Source organism: Pinus tabuliformis, chromosome X (assembly GCF_031772625.1).
Source record: "Pinus tabuliformis cultivar Carrire ecotype Pingquan chromosome X, CPIR1, whole genome shotgun sequence".
Classification (NCBI taxonomy): domain Eukaryota; kingdom Viridiplantae; phylum Streptophyta; class Pinopsida; order Pinales; family Pinaceae; genus Pinus; species Pinus tabuliformis.
In genome coordinates this window covers 1,255,544,862-1,255,560,156 of record NC_142308.1, presented here as the reverse complement: position 1 = coordinate 1,255,560,156, position 15,295 = coordinate 1,255,544,862, and the positions used below count along the sequence as shown (strand labels likewise).

At 39.4% G+C, this 15,295-nt stretch overlaps 1 protein-coding gene across 1 annotated transcript in view; it reads right to left on the bottom strand.

Annotated features, from left to right (window-relative positions):
• The window catches only part of LOC149144546 (uncharacterized), a 246,338-nt gene that overhangs the window by 60,376 nt on the left and 170,667 nt on the right, over positions 1–15,295 (bottom strand). Inside the window, exon 4 of the mRNA XM_089448830.1 lies at positions 2,969–3,099. Within this exon, the coding sequence (XP_089304956.1) occupies positions 2,969–3,099 (131 nt within the window). The remainder of the gene's footprint in view (positions 1–2,968; positions 3,100–15,295) is intronic.

The following is a 15,295-nucleotide window of genomic DNA, read 5'->3' as shown; positions in this document are numbered from 1 at the left end:
TAGATGTAGTCGCATTATTATAATACCTTGATCTCTTTTGAGGATAGTGGCCTTCTTGACGAGTAGCAAGAGCATCTCTTCTTCTTCTAATGCTGAATATGTTGTTGTTGAAGCCACGGTTGTTGTAGTAAGACCTAGGAGCATTTTCGTTTTCCAAACAGTCTTGGGCAAAGTGACCATGCTTGTGGCATTTGAAACATTGAAATTTTGATATGTCCCCTTTAGATCTTCTAATGGAGTTTTTGAATGTTGGTGCAGGCTCTCTTGAATTAGATGGTCCTCATATTCATTTCCTCTTCTTGTCTTGGGCAAAAAATGCAGTAGGTTCTCCTTCTTCATGCTTTTGTATTCTCCCTCTAGAAATCATCCTGGACTCATCCTGAGTGCATTTGCCTAAAAGCTCATAAAATGTGGGAAACTTGCCATTGTTGCTAATGTTTGTAATAAATGTTTTCAAAATCACAAGAAGACCTCCAAGGGCGATTAGTACCAACTCTCTATCAGATGTAATCTCTCCAACATACAAAAGTTGATCCTTGAGTTGAGATATCCTCATGAAGTATGATTGTATGGTCTCTCCCTTGTTAATCTTGATGTCCTTGATTTGATTCTTCAATGAAAGAATATGGTTCAAGTTGTTGACTTCATACATCCCCACCAACTTATCATACATTTCCTTAGACTTCTTCAATTTCAAAACATAAATGATCAAATGATCTCTCAAAGAATCAATAATAATTTTCTTAGCTTTGACCTCAACTTTCTTGTACTTGGACTTCATAGCAGCAGAAGCATTTTCCGAAGGTTCAAGTACCTTGCCTTCAACATATTCCACAATATCATTCTCCTCCAAAGTCAAATCAACCGTAGCTCTCCAAACAGCATAGTTTGATGAGTTATTAAGCCTCTCCTCAATCTTGAAGTATGAGGAAGTCATCTTGACCAAGTCAAACGATCTTCAACAGTGGATAAGATATCTTCAAAAGGTGATTGCTCTAGTCTCCTTGGAAATGTCTTCACCTTAGCTATTATACCATGTTAAATTTCCCAATGTTCTATGTTGTAACAATCAGTTTAACAATTTCTTCTTTCAGTAGCAACTACATTTCCAATTCAATTTCAATCACCCAATAACAGTAAGCAATTGTAGATAGAATAGTAAACCATATGCACAATAGAAGACAGCCAAGATCAAATGAGACACAGAGATTTAGGTCAAAGACCAGGGAAAAACCCCACAAGGGGGAAAATCCAACCAGATTCTTCTTCTATTAGATGTTCATCAAATGTTCAGCAGAGAGATACATAGTCCAAGAACATCAACAATTAGTCAATAGTCAAAGCCTTGACTTTCAAGTCAACTAATCCAATATCCAATCAAATATGAGCAATATAGTCAAACAATAATTCTGCAATTTTCCATCTATGTCACAGTTAAAGTCAACAGCAGTCGATGCAGCACTAACCAGTCCAAAGTCAACAGTCAAATTAGATCCAAACAGTTCGGTCAAAGAAGCAACAAACTCGGCCTTCCTTGCTTGGTCAAACCCAGTCAAAACAGTCCACAAATCTGCCTCAGAAATCAGTCAAAGTCAAAGTCAACCCTGCAGAAACCCTAGCTGTACATCTGCGGTCAACACTGGTCAAAGTGCCCAGAAAATTTCGGTCTTCTCTCTCCTAAATTTGGCCTCCAAGAACAGACCCAAAAACCAAGTCAAATCAAGTCCAATCATCCAAAGTCAATGCTGGTCAAAGGTCCCAAAACAGAAGTCAAATTCAGTCAACAGATTTTTCTCTCTCCTCTTCGCACGTGTGAGCTCAGACCCTGCAACTGCAGACCAGATCGAACAAATGAAGAAATGAATGTGTGATGTGATGCCTCCAAGTGATGTCAAGCATGGTCTATTTAAATGTGGTCTAGGAGGACGAATTTTTCCTTTAGGCCAACTTGTACTTTTTGAGGTGACATGGACCAGCATTAAAAATAATATTTTCCTATGTGCAAATTAAATTTTTCCAACAGCAAGTGGGGTCTCCTTAGGGTTTGCTGGGCTTCTCCAAGGAGGGAATTTCTCCCTCAGCTGCCCATCTTCAACAAGGGGGTTTTGGTCCAAATCCTTGGATCTAAAGAAGAGGAAACTAAGTCTATTCAAGAAGGACTGAGACAAAGGCTACTGGCCCTAGACAGTACACAGGCAACCAGAAAAATCAGGAAAAAAATAAAAAAAAAATTCAGTTTTTTGGGCCCATGCAAGTGTGTGCCTGGAATGGGAATGCAGCTGTTGACCCCTTTATCTGCATTGGCCAGTGCAAGAAATGACCTGTTTATCTGTTTTGACCCAATGCACTTGTTCTCATGTTTTGATTAGTTCCAAGGCTTGGGCGGTTCAATAACCATTCCATCCATCAATGAAGATTTGATAGGCAATGTTAGAGCAAAGTAAACAGATTTCTGTTATATACTGATTAAGTCGTTCCACTTACAAAGAATGCATGGCATAAGTATGTCAATCTGTTGGTAACTCGCAAATTTTCAAAACTATGGTTTCAATTAGGCTATATAAAAGTAGAAACACAAAATAGTGTACTAGTAAGGCCTGAGAAAGCAAGTCTCCTTTAGGTGCAAGTTTCTGGTATATCAGCAAACATCAAGCAGCAAAGCTAGTTGCATGTAACCAGAATGATCATATGTGATGGCCTTGTTTTATTTTACAGATGGCTGATGGAACATTTTGGTAAATATGGTATCCATCCCATTTTTACCCAGAAGACACTGAATAAATCACTGTTTTATTTCAATTTCCTCTAATGGGAAAGATAGTGATGTATCATTACATGTCTGACATGAGTTTATTTTTCCTAGGTTGCTTGTTTGCTGCATGGTACGATTTGACCAACACCTTGACCAGAAAGAAAGCAACTTATATTCAATATTGGCCACCGCTAAAACAATAAGCATAACAATTACCTGCAAGCCCAGGGAGGGCGAGTTGACAGCCCAACACTCAAATCAACATCAGCATTCCGACTTGCATTAGGTTTATCTTTTGCTCCCAAATTCTTGATACCCTTTACTTCACCTTTTGGACCATATTTCTCCTAAAATAACACATCAATTCAATCCATCAGTTGGCAACCTTTAAAAGATGAACAAATTACTGTTGACACTTGGAACTACAGATGCTCTTGGTAATGCCATTCTAAGTCAACCAATTTGCACCTTCCAACAAAATGAGAATAAGATTTATTCTACATAGAATAAGATAATATTCATTCCGAAATCAGCTTTTTCAGAGAAGTTATAGACTCTTGTGAATGGCGCCAAGGTGGATATGCTGGATATCCTTGCCTATGTAGGGAGGGGCAATCTTTTCAATAACAGTGTGGCGCAATGATGCATGATTCTTGTTATATTATTTATTGTTCAGCAACAAAATACAAGCATGCATTTTACAAATTAAAAAAAAAAGATGCTAAACCCGATCAATTGTACTTGTTCATTGCAGTACAATTGAAAGTCAACAAATTTAGTTTAACAAATGTCAGAAGAACTCAGCACATTGATCTAGACTAGTTATATTACTAGAAAATAATTGGCTTAAAATCAAAATCTTCTTTTATTAAAAAAACGTGTTCAGGACAAAACAAGGAATGTGCAAAGAAGGAATAGGGATATTTCCATTCAAGGTATGGGGAAATAAGGAATTTGCAATCATTCATAGCTATTGACAGAAAAAGTTATGAAACACAAACTATCTAATTCTCTAATAATGCTAAATAACAAACGAATAGCAAAAATTATTTGAGCTTTATTTTTGGATGTGAAAGCACCGGAAAGATTCAGAGAATTTAAAAACCTCTGTCCAGAGACAGAATACTAAGGAATTTTATATATGATCATAATATGTTTAATTTAACACTAGCATAAATCCATGTTAACCCTGGATCTACCAAGCATTGAGACAGATCAAAAAACTCAGGGTACACCTATAGATCCTATTTTGATCCCTTTCAGCAGTTAATAGGTCCCAGGTTGACATGTATCTCTGCTAGTGTTTATAATTATTGTTTAAAATTTTAAATATGGCAAGTCAAAGAAATAAGAGGCCGGCTTCTTTATTCCATTTTATTTAACACCATACACACACACACAAAAACACATGTCCATCTCCCCCACCTGAATGATAGAGCACCCTGCTTCTCTCAGCACAAATATATGGGGTCCAAATAGCTGAAAGAAGTAAATATTCAAATTTTATAAGCATAGTTTCACAGGAACTTAGAGTAGACATACTAGTAAGTTACATAAGGGAAAATCCCATAGTGGACTGTGAGACTTCAAATATTGTACGATAAAGAGGGAGAAGCAAGAATATTGGAGCAGATTAGTTGAGTAGTAGATCTGCAGTTGAGTTCTGGTTTTGAATTTATACTTTACCTTCAATGTGTAAAAGAAAAACAAATACAGAGAGAAATGTTCAATTATTTATCTGGCTATCACTAACATAAACTTCAATCAAGTTCACTATGAAAAAAAAAATTCAATCTGTAGAAAACGGCATATGGCTTGTAAGGGCATTAAACTTCTACAAACACTTTGCAAAAACAACTTTTCTATTTTGTTTGGAGTAACACAGATCCAGATTTTTCTGATCTCAGTCCTACATGTATAGCATGCTGTGGCAGTGCACAAAATCCTATTTCTTGAATATTTGCTTTTCCAAATAGAATAATAACTTGCTTGAGGTGTTGATGGGCATCACCTTTTAATAAGCCTCTTCTTCAGTAAGCCTGCTACTGGCATTACAGAAACCGTGATTAAAGATAGGAAGAGAGGATGTCCCCTTGTGATTCCTCTAGGAAAGCTAAAGAAATTCTTCACCATGCCATTCCTATGGATAAACAGAATTCTATTGAGAAGTTATCACTAAAGAGTTATCAAAAAACATGTTCCGGATCCTGATGGTGCCACCCTTTCCTGGGAAGGCATCAACACCTCTGTCAAGTCGCCTCCCACATACTTTTGGTCCCCCAACGAATGCTTCATCCACAGCAAAGGTTTTGACCCTTTTCGTAGTAAAAGGTAGGAATGATAACCTTCTGCATGCCCTTGGGATTTCCCCAGTAGCTATATCATCTTCTCCAATGAAAGAATTACTGCCCGCTAAAATGGTTCTATCCAAGGAAGCACATGGAATTTTGCTTGTTCTCGTGAAGGTACTGTTCATCTAGATAAGGAGACACAGTCAGACTCTTGTGCAAATCTCCGTGTTCCATGGGGATGCGTCCCCCAGGGTAGGGGGTGCACTCCCCACGTTTCTCATGCTCCCAGGACAGGGGGACGTCTGGGGAAACATTTCCCCAAGTCTCCTTTTGCTGGAACTCGGGGAAACATTTCCCCAATGTGGGGAATGCATTTCGCCAAAAGTGGTGCTTGTGGGTGTTCCCCCTCAAAAAGGGTTGGGTTTTCCCCTTTAAGGGGGATGACTGGGTGTCCTCCCTAAATTCTGCTTAAAAACAATAATTTATGAATCAGGTAGTGTTAATTTTAGGTATGTTCTATGCTTAGAGCAATTTATTTCAATTTTCATAGTTAGCTCAATATCTTTTCCAGATTAGCAATCACATCAGCATTAAAGTAAACTGCAGATAGAACATAAACATAAATCGCAGAAGACAAGCCAAGACAAGAGGACACAAGATGTGGCACTAGCCAGGGACAAACCCCAATGTGGGGAAACCCTTGATCAATTCTTCTTCTATGTTCTTCAATAGTTCAGCAAAGAGAGAGAGAGAGATAGTACATTTACAACAGAAGTCAACACTTTGACTTTCTATATCTACATGAGATCAGTTGAAGACATGCTGCTTCAACTGATTCTCCAAGGTGACTTCTTCACCTATCATAGTGCTGCATCTCGTCCACTTGCTATACCTCACCATGCTGCACTTATCATCACAGTGCTGGACCTAATGACCATACTATGCACTTCATGTTGCTGCTCCTGTCACTGTGCTGCTCCAATCATTGAGCTGCTCTTATCACAGATCTGCACCTAATGTTGTACTCATCGCTGATCTGCACTCAATGCTGCACCATCACTGATCTGTACTCAATGACTGCTATGCTGCACTTCATCATCAGTTGCACCACTGTCTTGCTGTCACCTACATGCTGCATACGGCAATACTGTAGCTCTGTCATGGAACAACCTTAGCTGCTTGCTATGGCTTGCAGCCTAGCAAAGCAGCTAGCTGTAGCAAGAGATTCTTCCAACAGATCTCATGAACCCTTTATACATACCCAGACATAATCTTGTTACAACGCTGTTTGCTATACTTGACTTTGCTGTCAGCACTTTGATTCACCAACCAAGTAAACAGTCCTAGGAACAAATCATGTCCAAACATATATGCTGCCACCTACAGCATCTTGCTGTAATACAATAACTCTTGCTGCAGTTTTAGATCCACTTTCCTTGCTGTGTCTAAGGGTCCTTTCATACATAGATAAGGGCTCCTTCAATTAAGGTTTTCCTCCTATATTTGCTGCAGCCAGGATGTCCTCCATTAGGACTGTGACAAAGGGCAACACTAGCCCTCCTTTGACAGTGGATGAGGGCATACCGGAACGCATCTTAAACTTCTGTTTGGACAGCGGTTTAATGGACAATTTGACAACTGCTAGGAACCTTGTTAGCAGTGGCTTGAACCTCCTTCTTGGACTGCTGTTAGGGCAGATAGGAGCCTCATCAAACTGCGGATTAGGGCTCCTAGATTGGGCTACGTATTAGTGCCTCTTGACTGCGTTAAAACTGCGGATTAAATCCCTTCCTTGGACAGCATATAACTCTCTTCCTTGACTGTGTGTGCATCTCTCCCTTGACTGCATCTAGGGCACCAGATTGTGACACTTGATTGGACTGCGGTTAGAGCTTGTCAAGCCTTTCTCTTTACAGCAAATACATGCCTCCTTTTGGTGCCTATGAAACCCTCATTGACTGCGGCCTAGGAGTCTTCTTTCTCTGCGGATATGACCCCTTCAGGACAACGTTAGGTTGCTTAGCATATAGGCCTCTCCTTGAAGCGTAATGGAATCATGCTTCACCTTCTTGACAACATTATAGAGTATCTTCCTTAGGGAATTAGGGCATCATGAGGCTTCTTCCTTTTACTGCTGATTAGGGCATCATTAGGCCAGCGGCACTCCCTCTAGATCTCATCTTCATCAAACCCAAAAACAGGATAAAGAGAGATCACAAGAGTGAGTGTGTGTCAAATGACTTAAAGGCCTCTTCTATTTATACTAAAACGTAGAGCACAAGAGGGGGTTATTTGGTTGCTGGCCGACCTTGACGAATTGTCCCATAACACAAATAAATTCATATCTCCATGAATACTTATCGGAATCGGATGATCTTTAGATCAATCCTACACCTCTCGATGAGAGGGATCCAAGAAAAATATCAGCTTCCATTAATAAGATGACCCACATGGAGTTTGACCCTAGTTGCCAATTTTAACAGGTAGCCTAATATTCAAACCTAAGGTCCTACTAATGCTATATAATTGATTGTAATGCTAAATTCTTAAAGTACATAAGTTTCTAACATTACCATTAATTGTTTCAGGATGTTTGGGAGCGGTTCCAACCTCAATGGATTTCATATGGAGAAAGTAGAATTCTAGACCCACTCAAAATCTAGCAGACTGAACAGTTTTCAAGATTTCAAAACTGGTGAGGATTGCAACATTTCCATTGGGTTCTATCACTTATGAGGGTATTGAACTGGCATTTAATCAAGAGCACCAAGCCTTCTATGTACCTCAATGTTGGTGGCATTGATTGTTGAACTTTTGTCATAACCCTAGTAAAAATGTACCCATCACATAAGCAAAATCTCAATTTGATATATTCAGCTTTTTCTATCCCATTTTAATGCTTAGAGGTTGATATTGATGATGAGGATCCCAATATAGGCAATGATTTTAATGATATGTAGGTATTTGTTTCAACATAATTTTTTTGGACTACAGAAGCCATCTAGAGCCTATTTGTTGATGTATTTTTGGTCCAAATATGGATTACACTATGTGCTATTTTACTTATATGCACCCTTACTTGCTATACATATGATAAACTTTGCATATTTGTGTATAATGGTTTGGATTCATATGGATGAACATGAATATTTATGTATTTTTTCCAAAATTTTAATATTTACGTATTTTTTAGTCAATCGATTTTTTGGTTCAATTTTTTGCAATTCCCGGTTTTGCCATCAACCTATTCGATGACTGGTCTGGTTCCGATCACAGTGGTTCATTGTCCATTGTTCATTTTCAGTTTCAACTTTTGAGTCTTGACTCTAGAGACTGATCACCTCAAACCAAGCCTTTGACTCATCACTCTTTACAATTTCTGAGCTTCACTTTAGTATCTACTATTTTGCTTAGTACTAACAAAATTCTGGAATAATGAATAATTAAAATAAATCAATGCAGATTCTAGAATGATGAATGATGAATTTAAATCAATGTAGATTCTCGAATGATGAATGTAAATAAATGTATACAGTATTTTTACTATTTTTATTTCATTGAAGCATTTATGATGTATGAATCAATGTAATTCCTTACTTAATTTGAATTTGAATCATGTTTATATATATAAAAACGCACACACCATGGCACCCCCCATCCCCCCTGATTTCCCTAAAATTTTGGTGTTCTCCCAAACATGCCCCTGTGTGTCCCCCTGTCAGAGACATTTGGTGGAGCAACGGCAAATATACCCTTGTACCTCTTACCCTGTTACCCACCAAAATGGGTAACCCAATAGGAGAATTTTTTTCTCCTATTCATGATAGTTAGTCAGTCAGACATACAACCAACAACCCCCAAAATCCACCACTAGCTGATGATATGCCCCATATCTCCACCAATTGCATTAGCCATTTGCTTCTCAGCCATCCGACATCAACACATGGACAAAGGTGGGCTTCCACTCAAAAGGCACTTTGGTCATTTTGCAATCGGGTGCTTATACTTGTTTGTTTTTCAGCATTTGATATAGATTATGGGGTGTTAATCTTTCATCCTAGTCCAGTGGGACCTTCCTTAATGGCCCAATGGGTATAGGAGGGGCTCTACTTGGGAAGCCCCAATTGAGATAGTGTAGTTACATCTATCCTTATGTCATACTTAACAGTTTCCATCTCACATTATAAGTCCTTACCTCACCTCCATTCTGCGAGTTCAACATGTCATGCGTTCTTTGGGATTTGGCACCCATATGTCCACATACCTAGGTAGGGCCTGGAAACATTGCCCTATGAGGATGCAGCTAAAAAAACAGAAAGACCATATTATGGCCACAGCAAAATTACAAAAAACCAAAAAAAAAAAAAAAATCAAAATGCAAAAGATGGTCAAGGACATAAAAACTAGCATGTGAGCAAAAGCCTAGCATGAGCTCTACCTCACGAGTCACTCATTATCGCCATCACTCGGTTCTTGAGCACATGTTGGTCCATTTAAACAAAAGAAGGAACCCTTGCATGTCCCCACCCCAATGAGCGATAAACTAACTCATCATTAAGGGGTAATACAACCGCCACATCATTCAAAGCAAGCTCTAACCGTTGAACTATGAGTAATAATACAAAGAAAAATCAAGAATAAGTAGAAGGTGCACAAGAGGGGTGGAAAAACAAAGGCCAAGTTGGTAAGTCGTGCATCCATGAATGCTCCCTCTTCACATCTATACACTCAAGGTACGAACACCCTCATCAGTCAGTCCCTTTGACCACAGCACTTGGCCATGAGGTCTTACCCCCTCCATTATCATCATTATTATTCACTAACACCTATTGATTGATGAGTAGACTGAGGAAATGTTACTTCCCCTTAGGGGCTGGAAACACCTAATAGGGTTGACCTTTAGCCAGTCCTACCTAGGGCGAAACACCATTTCAAGTTCAAGGTCTAGATTTTCGAAGGGGATCCTTATTTGAAGTATTAAAAAACCCATGACAACCAAGTTCGGTTCACTTAGATGCAATAATGATCCTTGTCCCTAATAACTAGTTATTTTCACTAGAATCCTTGTTGTGGTTATCGGGTGGTTCAACAACCCAAGTCTTAGGCACCTCCATAAGTACCCATGCCCTTAGAGAACTATATTCACACACACAGTTGAAGCATTGAGACTCTTTGGCAAGCTAGCAACAGCAACAAATGAGACATGTTCTAAGGCAGCTCCTGCACCCAAGACATTGGATCTCTTCGCAATGGATTTTATGATTCTTCGGGATGACACACCTGGACAAAGCATGCCCATAGGTTGGCCTTGACACCAATTGATGGATGGCAACTAATTCAGGGCCCGGATGAGGATGGTCTCACCTTCAGAGACTTCGAATGGCTAGTTGCGCCTAAGAAGCCCTCAACGTTGGATAAGAGGAGGCCACTTTGAACAGTTGGGGACCCATGGAGACCCCTTTGTGGTGCCCCAACTAGATCTTAAGAACCCGCAGGAGCCACTAGGGTGGATTTGAGGGTCAACCCTCAAATCTTCATTTTTACATGCTTCTACATCATCTTAGACATCACATTTGGAGCTCATTTCAAACATGGCGTCAACCCTAAAGAGCTAGCAGCTAACACGTGTGGGCTAATTAGGGAATTTATTGTTTAAGCTAGTGGGTTGGCTTGTAACCCAAGGTTGTGTTGTAATCAAACTTGTTTTCTAGGGGATTTTAGGCTAATTAGCTCTTATCCTCCTCATATAAATAGAGTAGAGGATCATTCATTTCTATTCATCATCACTTGTGACATAATTTGGCCTCCTTGAGAATTTCGACCTTCTTGTATCTTGGAGAGATGTGATTCTATGGAGAACTTTGTCTATTGGAGCTATTTTCTTGGCATTGGAGAAGTTATCTTGGATCAATAAAGGATTGTACATGCATTTTGTCTCGTAAGTGAGCCTTCTATTTGATAAGAAAAAAATTATCTTATGTCTAATGTATGGAATGAATTGATAATCTAGGGTTTTTCTATTGTGCTTTTATTATTGAAAATCTATTGTATAGAATCTAGATATCATCATTGTATGCATTATTCATGTATGAAATGTGAATGGCAATCCCCTTGGTGAACTTTGTAATAGCTCTCCCAAGTGACCTTGATCCCTCACAAAGATAATAGTTAGGGTTTTGTGCTAGGGCATCAAAACATCCTTACTCCTTTGCAAGATTTAGCCAATCTATCACACCCATAGACTCCATCATCCCAAGGACTAGGCACTGGCCTTGTCAATTTGGTGATCAAGCATCATTTCATCGTTAAATCTGATTTTCACTCTCTTTCCTAATTCAGCCCTCTCAAAGATAAGCATCCAAGTTAGGGCTTGTGCGAATTAGCCTAGGAGGTGAATTTGAGGTTCTTGATGTTGAAAGTGTAGCTATGGTCGATCTACATGAAATATTTATTTTCATTGTAACTTGAAAAATGAATTATTATTTCCTTTTAGCATGTTCTTCATGGTCAAAATAAATTTTGTAAGCCATATTTTACATGGAATTGAAAGAAGAAAAATTATATTTTTAAAGAAGGAAAATTATTATTATCATTTTGTAATTTATGAAGGCTCCACAAGTGCAAGTCGACCCTTCTAGATGGTCAAGTCGACTTGCCCTCTTTCACACCCATTCAGATCACTTTGATGGCTATATATAGAGGCCTACTCCCTCTCCTTGCAAAGCATTCACTACTCTCAAGCATGTCTACTCAATAATATTAAGCGAAGGTCTTCTAAGGAGTAACAAGAAGTTTAATCAGGCGAGGAATCTCTTTTCTCTCTCTCATTGAGGTCTAATTCATCTTATCTGAAGTCTATGCATAGATCTGAGTTTTGTGGTGGTTTGATCCGAGCTCTGTGGCACTAATCTGAGGTTTGTGGCATAGATCCAATTTTTGTGGTGGCTTGATCCGAGCTCTGTGGCAGTAATCTGAAGTCTGTGGCATAGATTTGCACTCTGTGGTGGCTTAATCCGAGCTTCATGGCACTAATTTGAAGACTGTGGCATAGATCCGAGTTTTTGTGGTGGCATGATCTGAAGTTTATGGTCTTGATCCGAGGTTGTATCAATTGGTTTGAGATACGTGGCATAAGTCTAAGGTATGTTAAGAAATTCGTACCCAATCAATGAGGAGAGAGAGAGAGAAGTGTGAAGATGAGAGTGTTCAAATGAGGCTAAGTCACCTTCTATTTATATGCAACGTTGAGGATGAATAGACGTGATTGTTGGGCTTCTGAGCCTACATAAGTTTGTTGGCCGACCTTAACAATTTGACCATAATCAAAATAAATTCATAACTTCATTTGTACATGTCAGAATCGGATGATATTTAGATCAATCCTACACCTCTCGGAGAGAGGAATCCAAGAAAAATATCAGTTGTCATAAATAAGATGACCCATGTGGAGTTTGGCACTAGTTGCCAATTTTAACACTAGGGAGAACTCCATTTGCTAATCCATCTGCCAATCTATACTATCTCTGCCATCAATGCACTGCTCTACTCTGTTGAACTATGAAGAAGAAGAAGTGATCGAAAATGTATCATACCATTCTCTACTGACCCGAAGTCAGTACCAATCAAAGGAGAGTGGGTCATACCACTCTTACTGAGCTAAAGTCAGTTTCAATCAAAAGAGAGTGTCTCATACCACTCTTATTGACTCGAAGTCAATTTCAATTGATGCCAAATCAATATCGGTCATCATAGCATAGGAAGTACAATAGTACACGATGCGTACATCGGTAGTACTATGGTCCCTATCCTCATTTCCCTACTCATTGTCCAGATGAGAGGTACTTCCCATGAGTCCCAAACTGCATGGGTAGGATGTCTCAACAGGAGATGGATGAACCACTCATCTTGCCTACATGTCGCCAAGGGGTATCGCAGGGGAAGGTTGAACCACTCACCCTGTACACAGCAAACCACTAGGGGAAGGTTGAACCACTTACCCTATGGTTGTTCATCGCTCCAAGAAGTACCGCAAGTCCCCCAAAGCTCCCAGAGCTCAATGTCCATCCCATACAGGACCCTCATAACAGGGTCTCTCCACAACTCCAAGTCGTTCTCAGATGGCCAAGAACTTGACCTTCCCTAGGGGCTTTGTTAGAATATCAGTGACCTGCTCATCAATCCCAATGTGATGGAGCCTTATTGCTCCTTGTTGTATCATATCTCGGATAAAGTGGTACTTGATATCTATATGTTTGGAATGATCATGAAACATGGATCCACTGATAATCGAATTCCACTCTTGTTGTCGCAGAGGATCACAGTGATATCCAACACATGTCCAAACAGCTAACTGAAGAGCTTCCTCAACCAAACAGCTTCACAAGAGGCCATACTAGCAGTTATGTATTCGGCCTCGGCGGTGCTCAAGGCAATCGATTTCTGCTTCTTGCTCATCCAAGATATCGAAGCAGAACCCAAAGAAAAACAACATCCATAAGTGCTCTTGCGATCCACCACATTTCCAGCCCAATCAGCATCAGAATAACCATGCAGCCTCACATCTCCGGTAGCGTATCTCAGTCCATGAGCAATTGTGCCTCAAAGATATCTCACAAAATTCTTGGCACCAATCCAATGTATATGATGAGGCTCAACCATATATTGGCTTAATGTGTTAACTGCAAAACATATGTCCGGACGAGAGTTCACCAAGAACATCAGTGCTCCTATGAGTTGACAATAGTCAGAAGAATTTCCCAATTCAGGTCCAACAGCACTACCACATCACTTCTTAAAGTTAAGTTCCATCGAAGTAGTCAAAGGCTTGCAGTGCACCATCCTAAATCTTTCCAATATCTTCACAACATATTTTCCTTGGGAGAGGAAAATTTCACCTGGCTTTTGCCAGACCTCCAACCTTAGGAAATAATGCATCGGTCCTAGGTTCTTCATCTCAAATTCAGAAGCCAATTCCCTCTTACATTTGTGAATGAGAGGGTCTGCACCTGTCAGAAAGAGGTCGTCCACATAAAGTACCAGAATGAGAGGTTTATCATTTTCAACCTTAAAGTAAAGGTTCAGATCAGCTTCACTTCTAGTGAATCCCAGCTTCATTAGATAGCTATCGATCCTCTCGTACCAAGCCCAAGGTGGTTGCTTCAATTCATAGAGAGTTTTCTTCAACCTGCATACATGAGATTCCCGATCATGAACCTCAAACCCCTCGAGTTGTTCCGCATAGACTTCCTCTTTGATTGAACCATGCAAGAAAGTGGTCTTGACATTCATCTGATGTAGGTTCCATCCTTGTGAGGCAGCAAGGGCTATGATCGAGCGGATGGTGGTGTATTGAGCAATAGGTGCAAATATCTCATCGTAATCTACACCTTCCTTTTGAGAGAAGCCTCGAGCAACAAAGCAAGCCTTGAACTTTTATGCACTTCCATCAGCTCCATGCTTGATTTTGTAGAGCCACTTAGAGGTGACAATCGATTTGTCCTTCCCTAGGATAGGAAGGTTGTTGATCTTCCTGAGGGCCATATCTTTGTCGAAGGTGACATCATGACTTATCTCAACTTCCTTTTGACTAGCCACATAAATTCTATGTCCCTTAGAATTTTCACTATAGCCCACAAAGATTCCTTTCTTCCTAGATGCACCCTGTTGACCCTGCCGCCTACACCTACCTACAAGTTAGTGAAAAAAGCCTTCAACCCCACAAGGTGTGGTTGGTGGTAGGGAACTCAGACTCTCTCCATTTGAGCTATCTCCTAAGTTAGCTAAGGGGGGTGGTCCCTAATGAAAATTTAAGTTAAAAGATGTGAGTTTCTAAGAGAGTTGTTAGAGTTAAAAAATTATTTCACTAAGATTTATAAGCAAAAATTGATATGAGCGATAACCATCAATACATAAGATAAGCATGAAATACATAAACAACCAGTGCCTTCAAAGTATTGCTCTTTAAGAAATGAAATTGTATTTGCTTAGAATGAAATGAAATGTTTTCAAATGGAAAGCCAAAATAAGCCTAAAAAGTGAAACAATAAATTGTTAGCACAAGATATTATAAATGCTTTCAAGATGAACAAGTCTACAAATCAAAGCATGGAAACTATCTTGCTCAAAAGGATACAAAAATAACTCAAATGTTAGACAAAGATAACAACATGCAATTAAGTTTACAACCCAAAATAATAGTACTTGAAAGTGAAATCAACCATTTATGACAATAATTAAACCATAAGATGAGTCA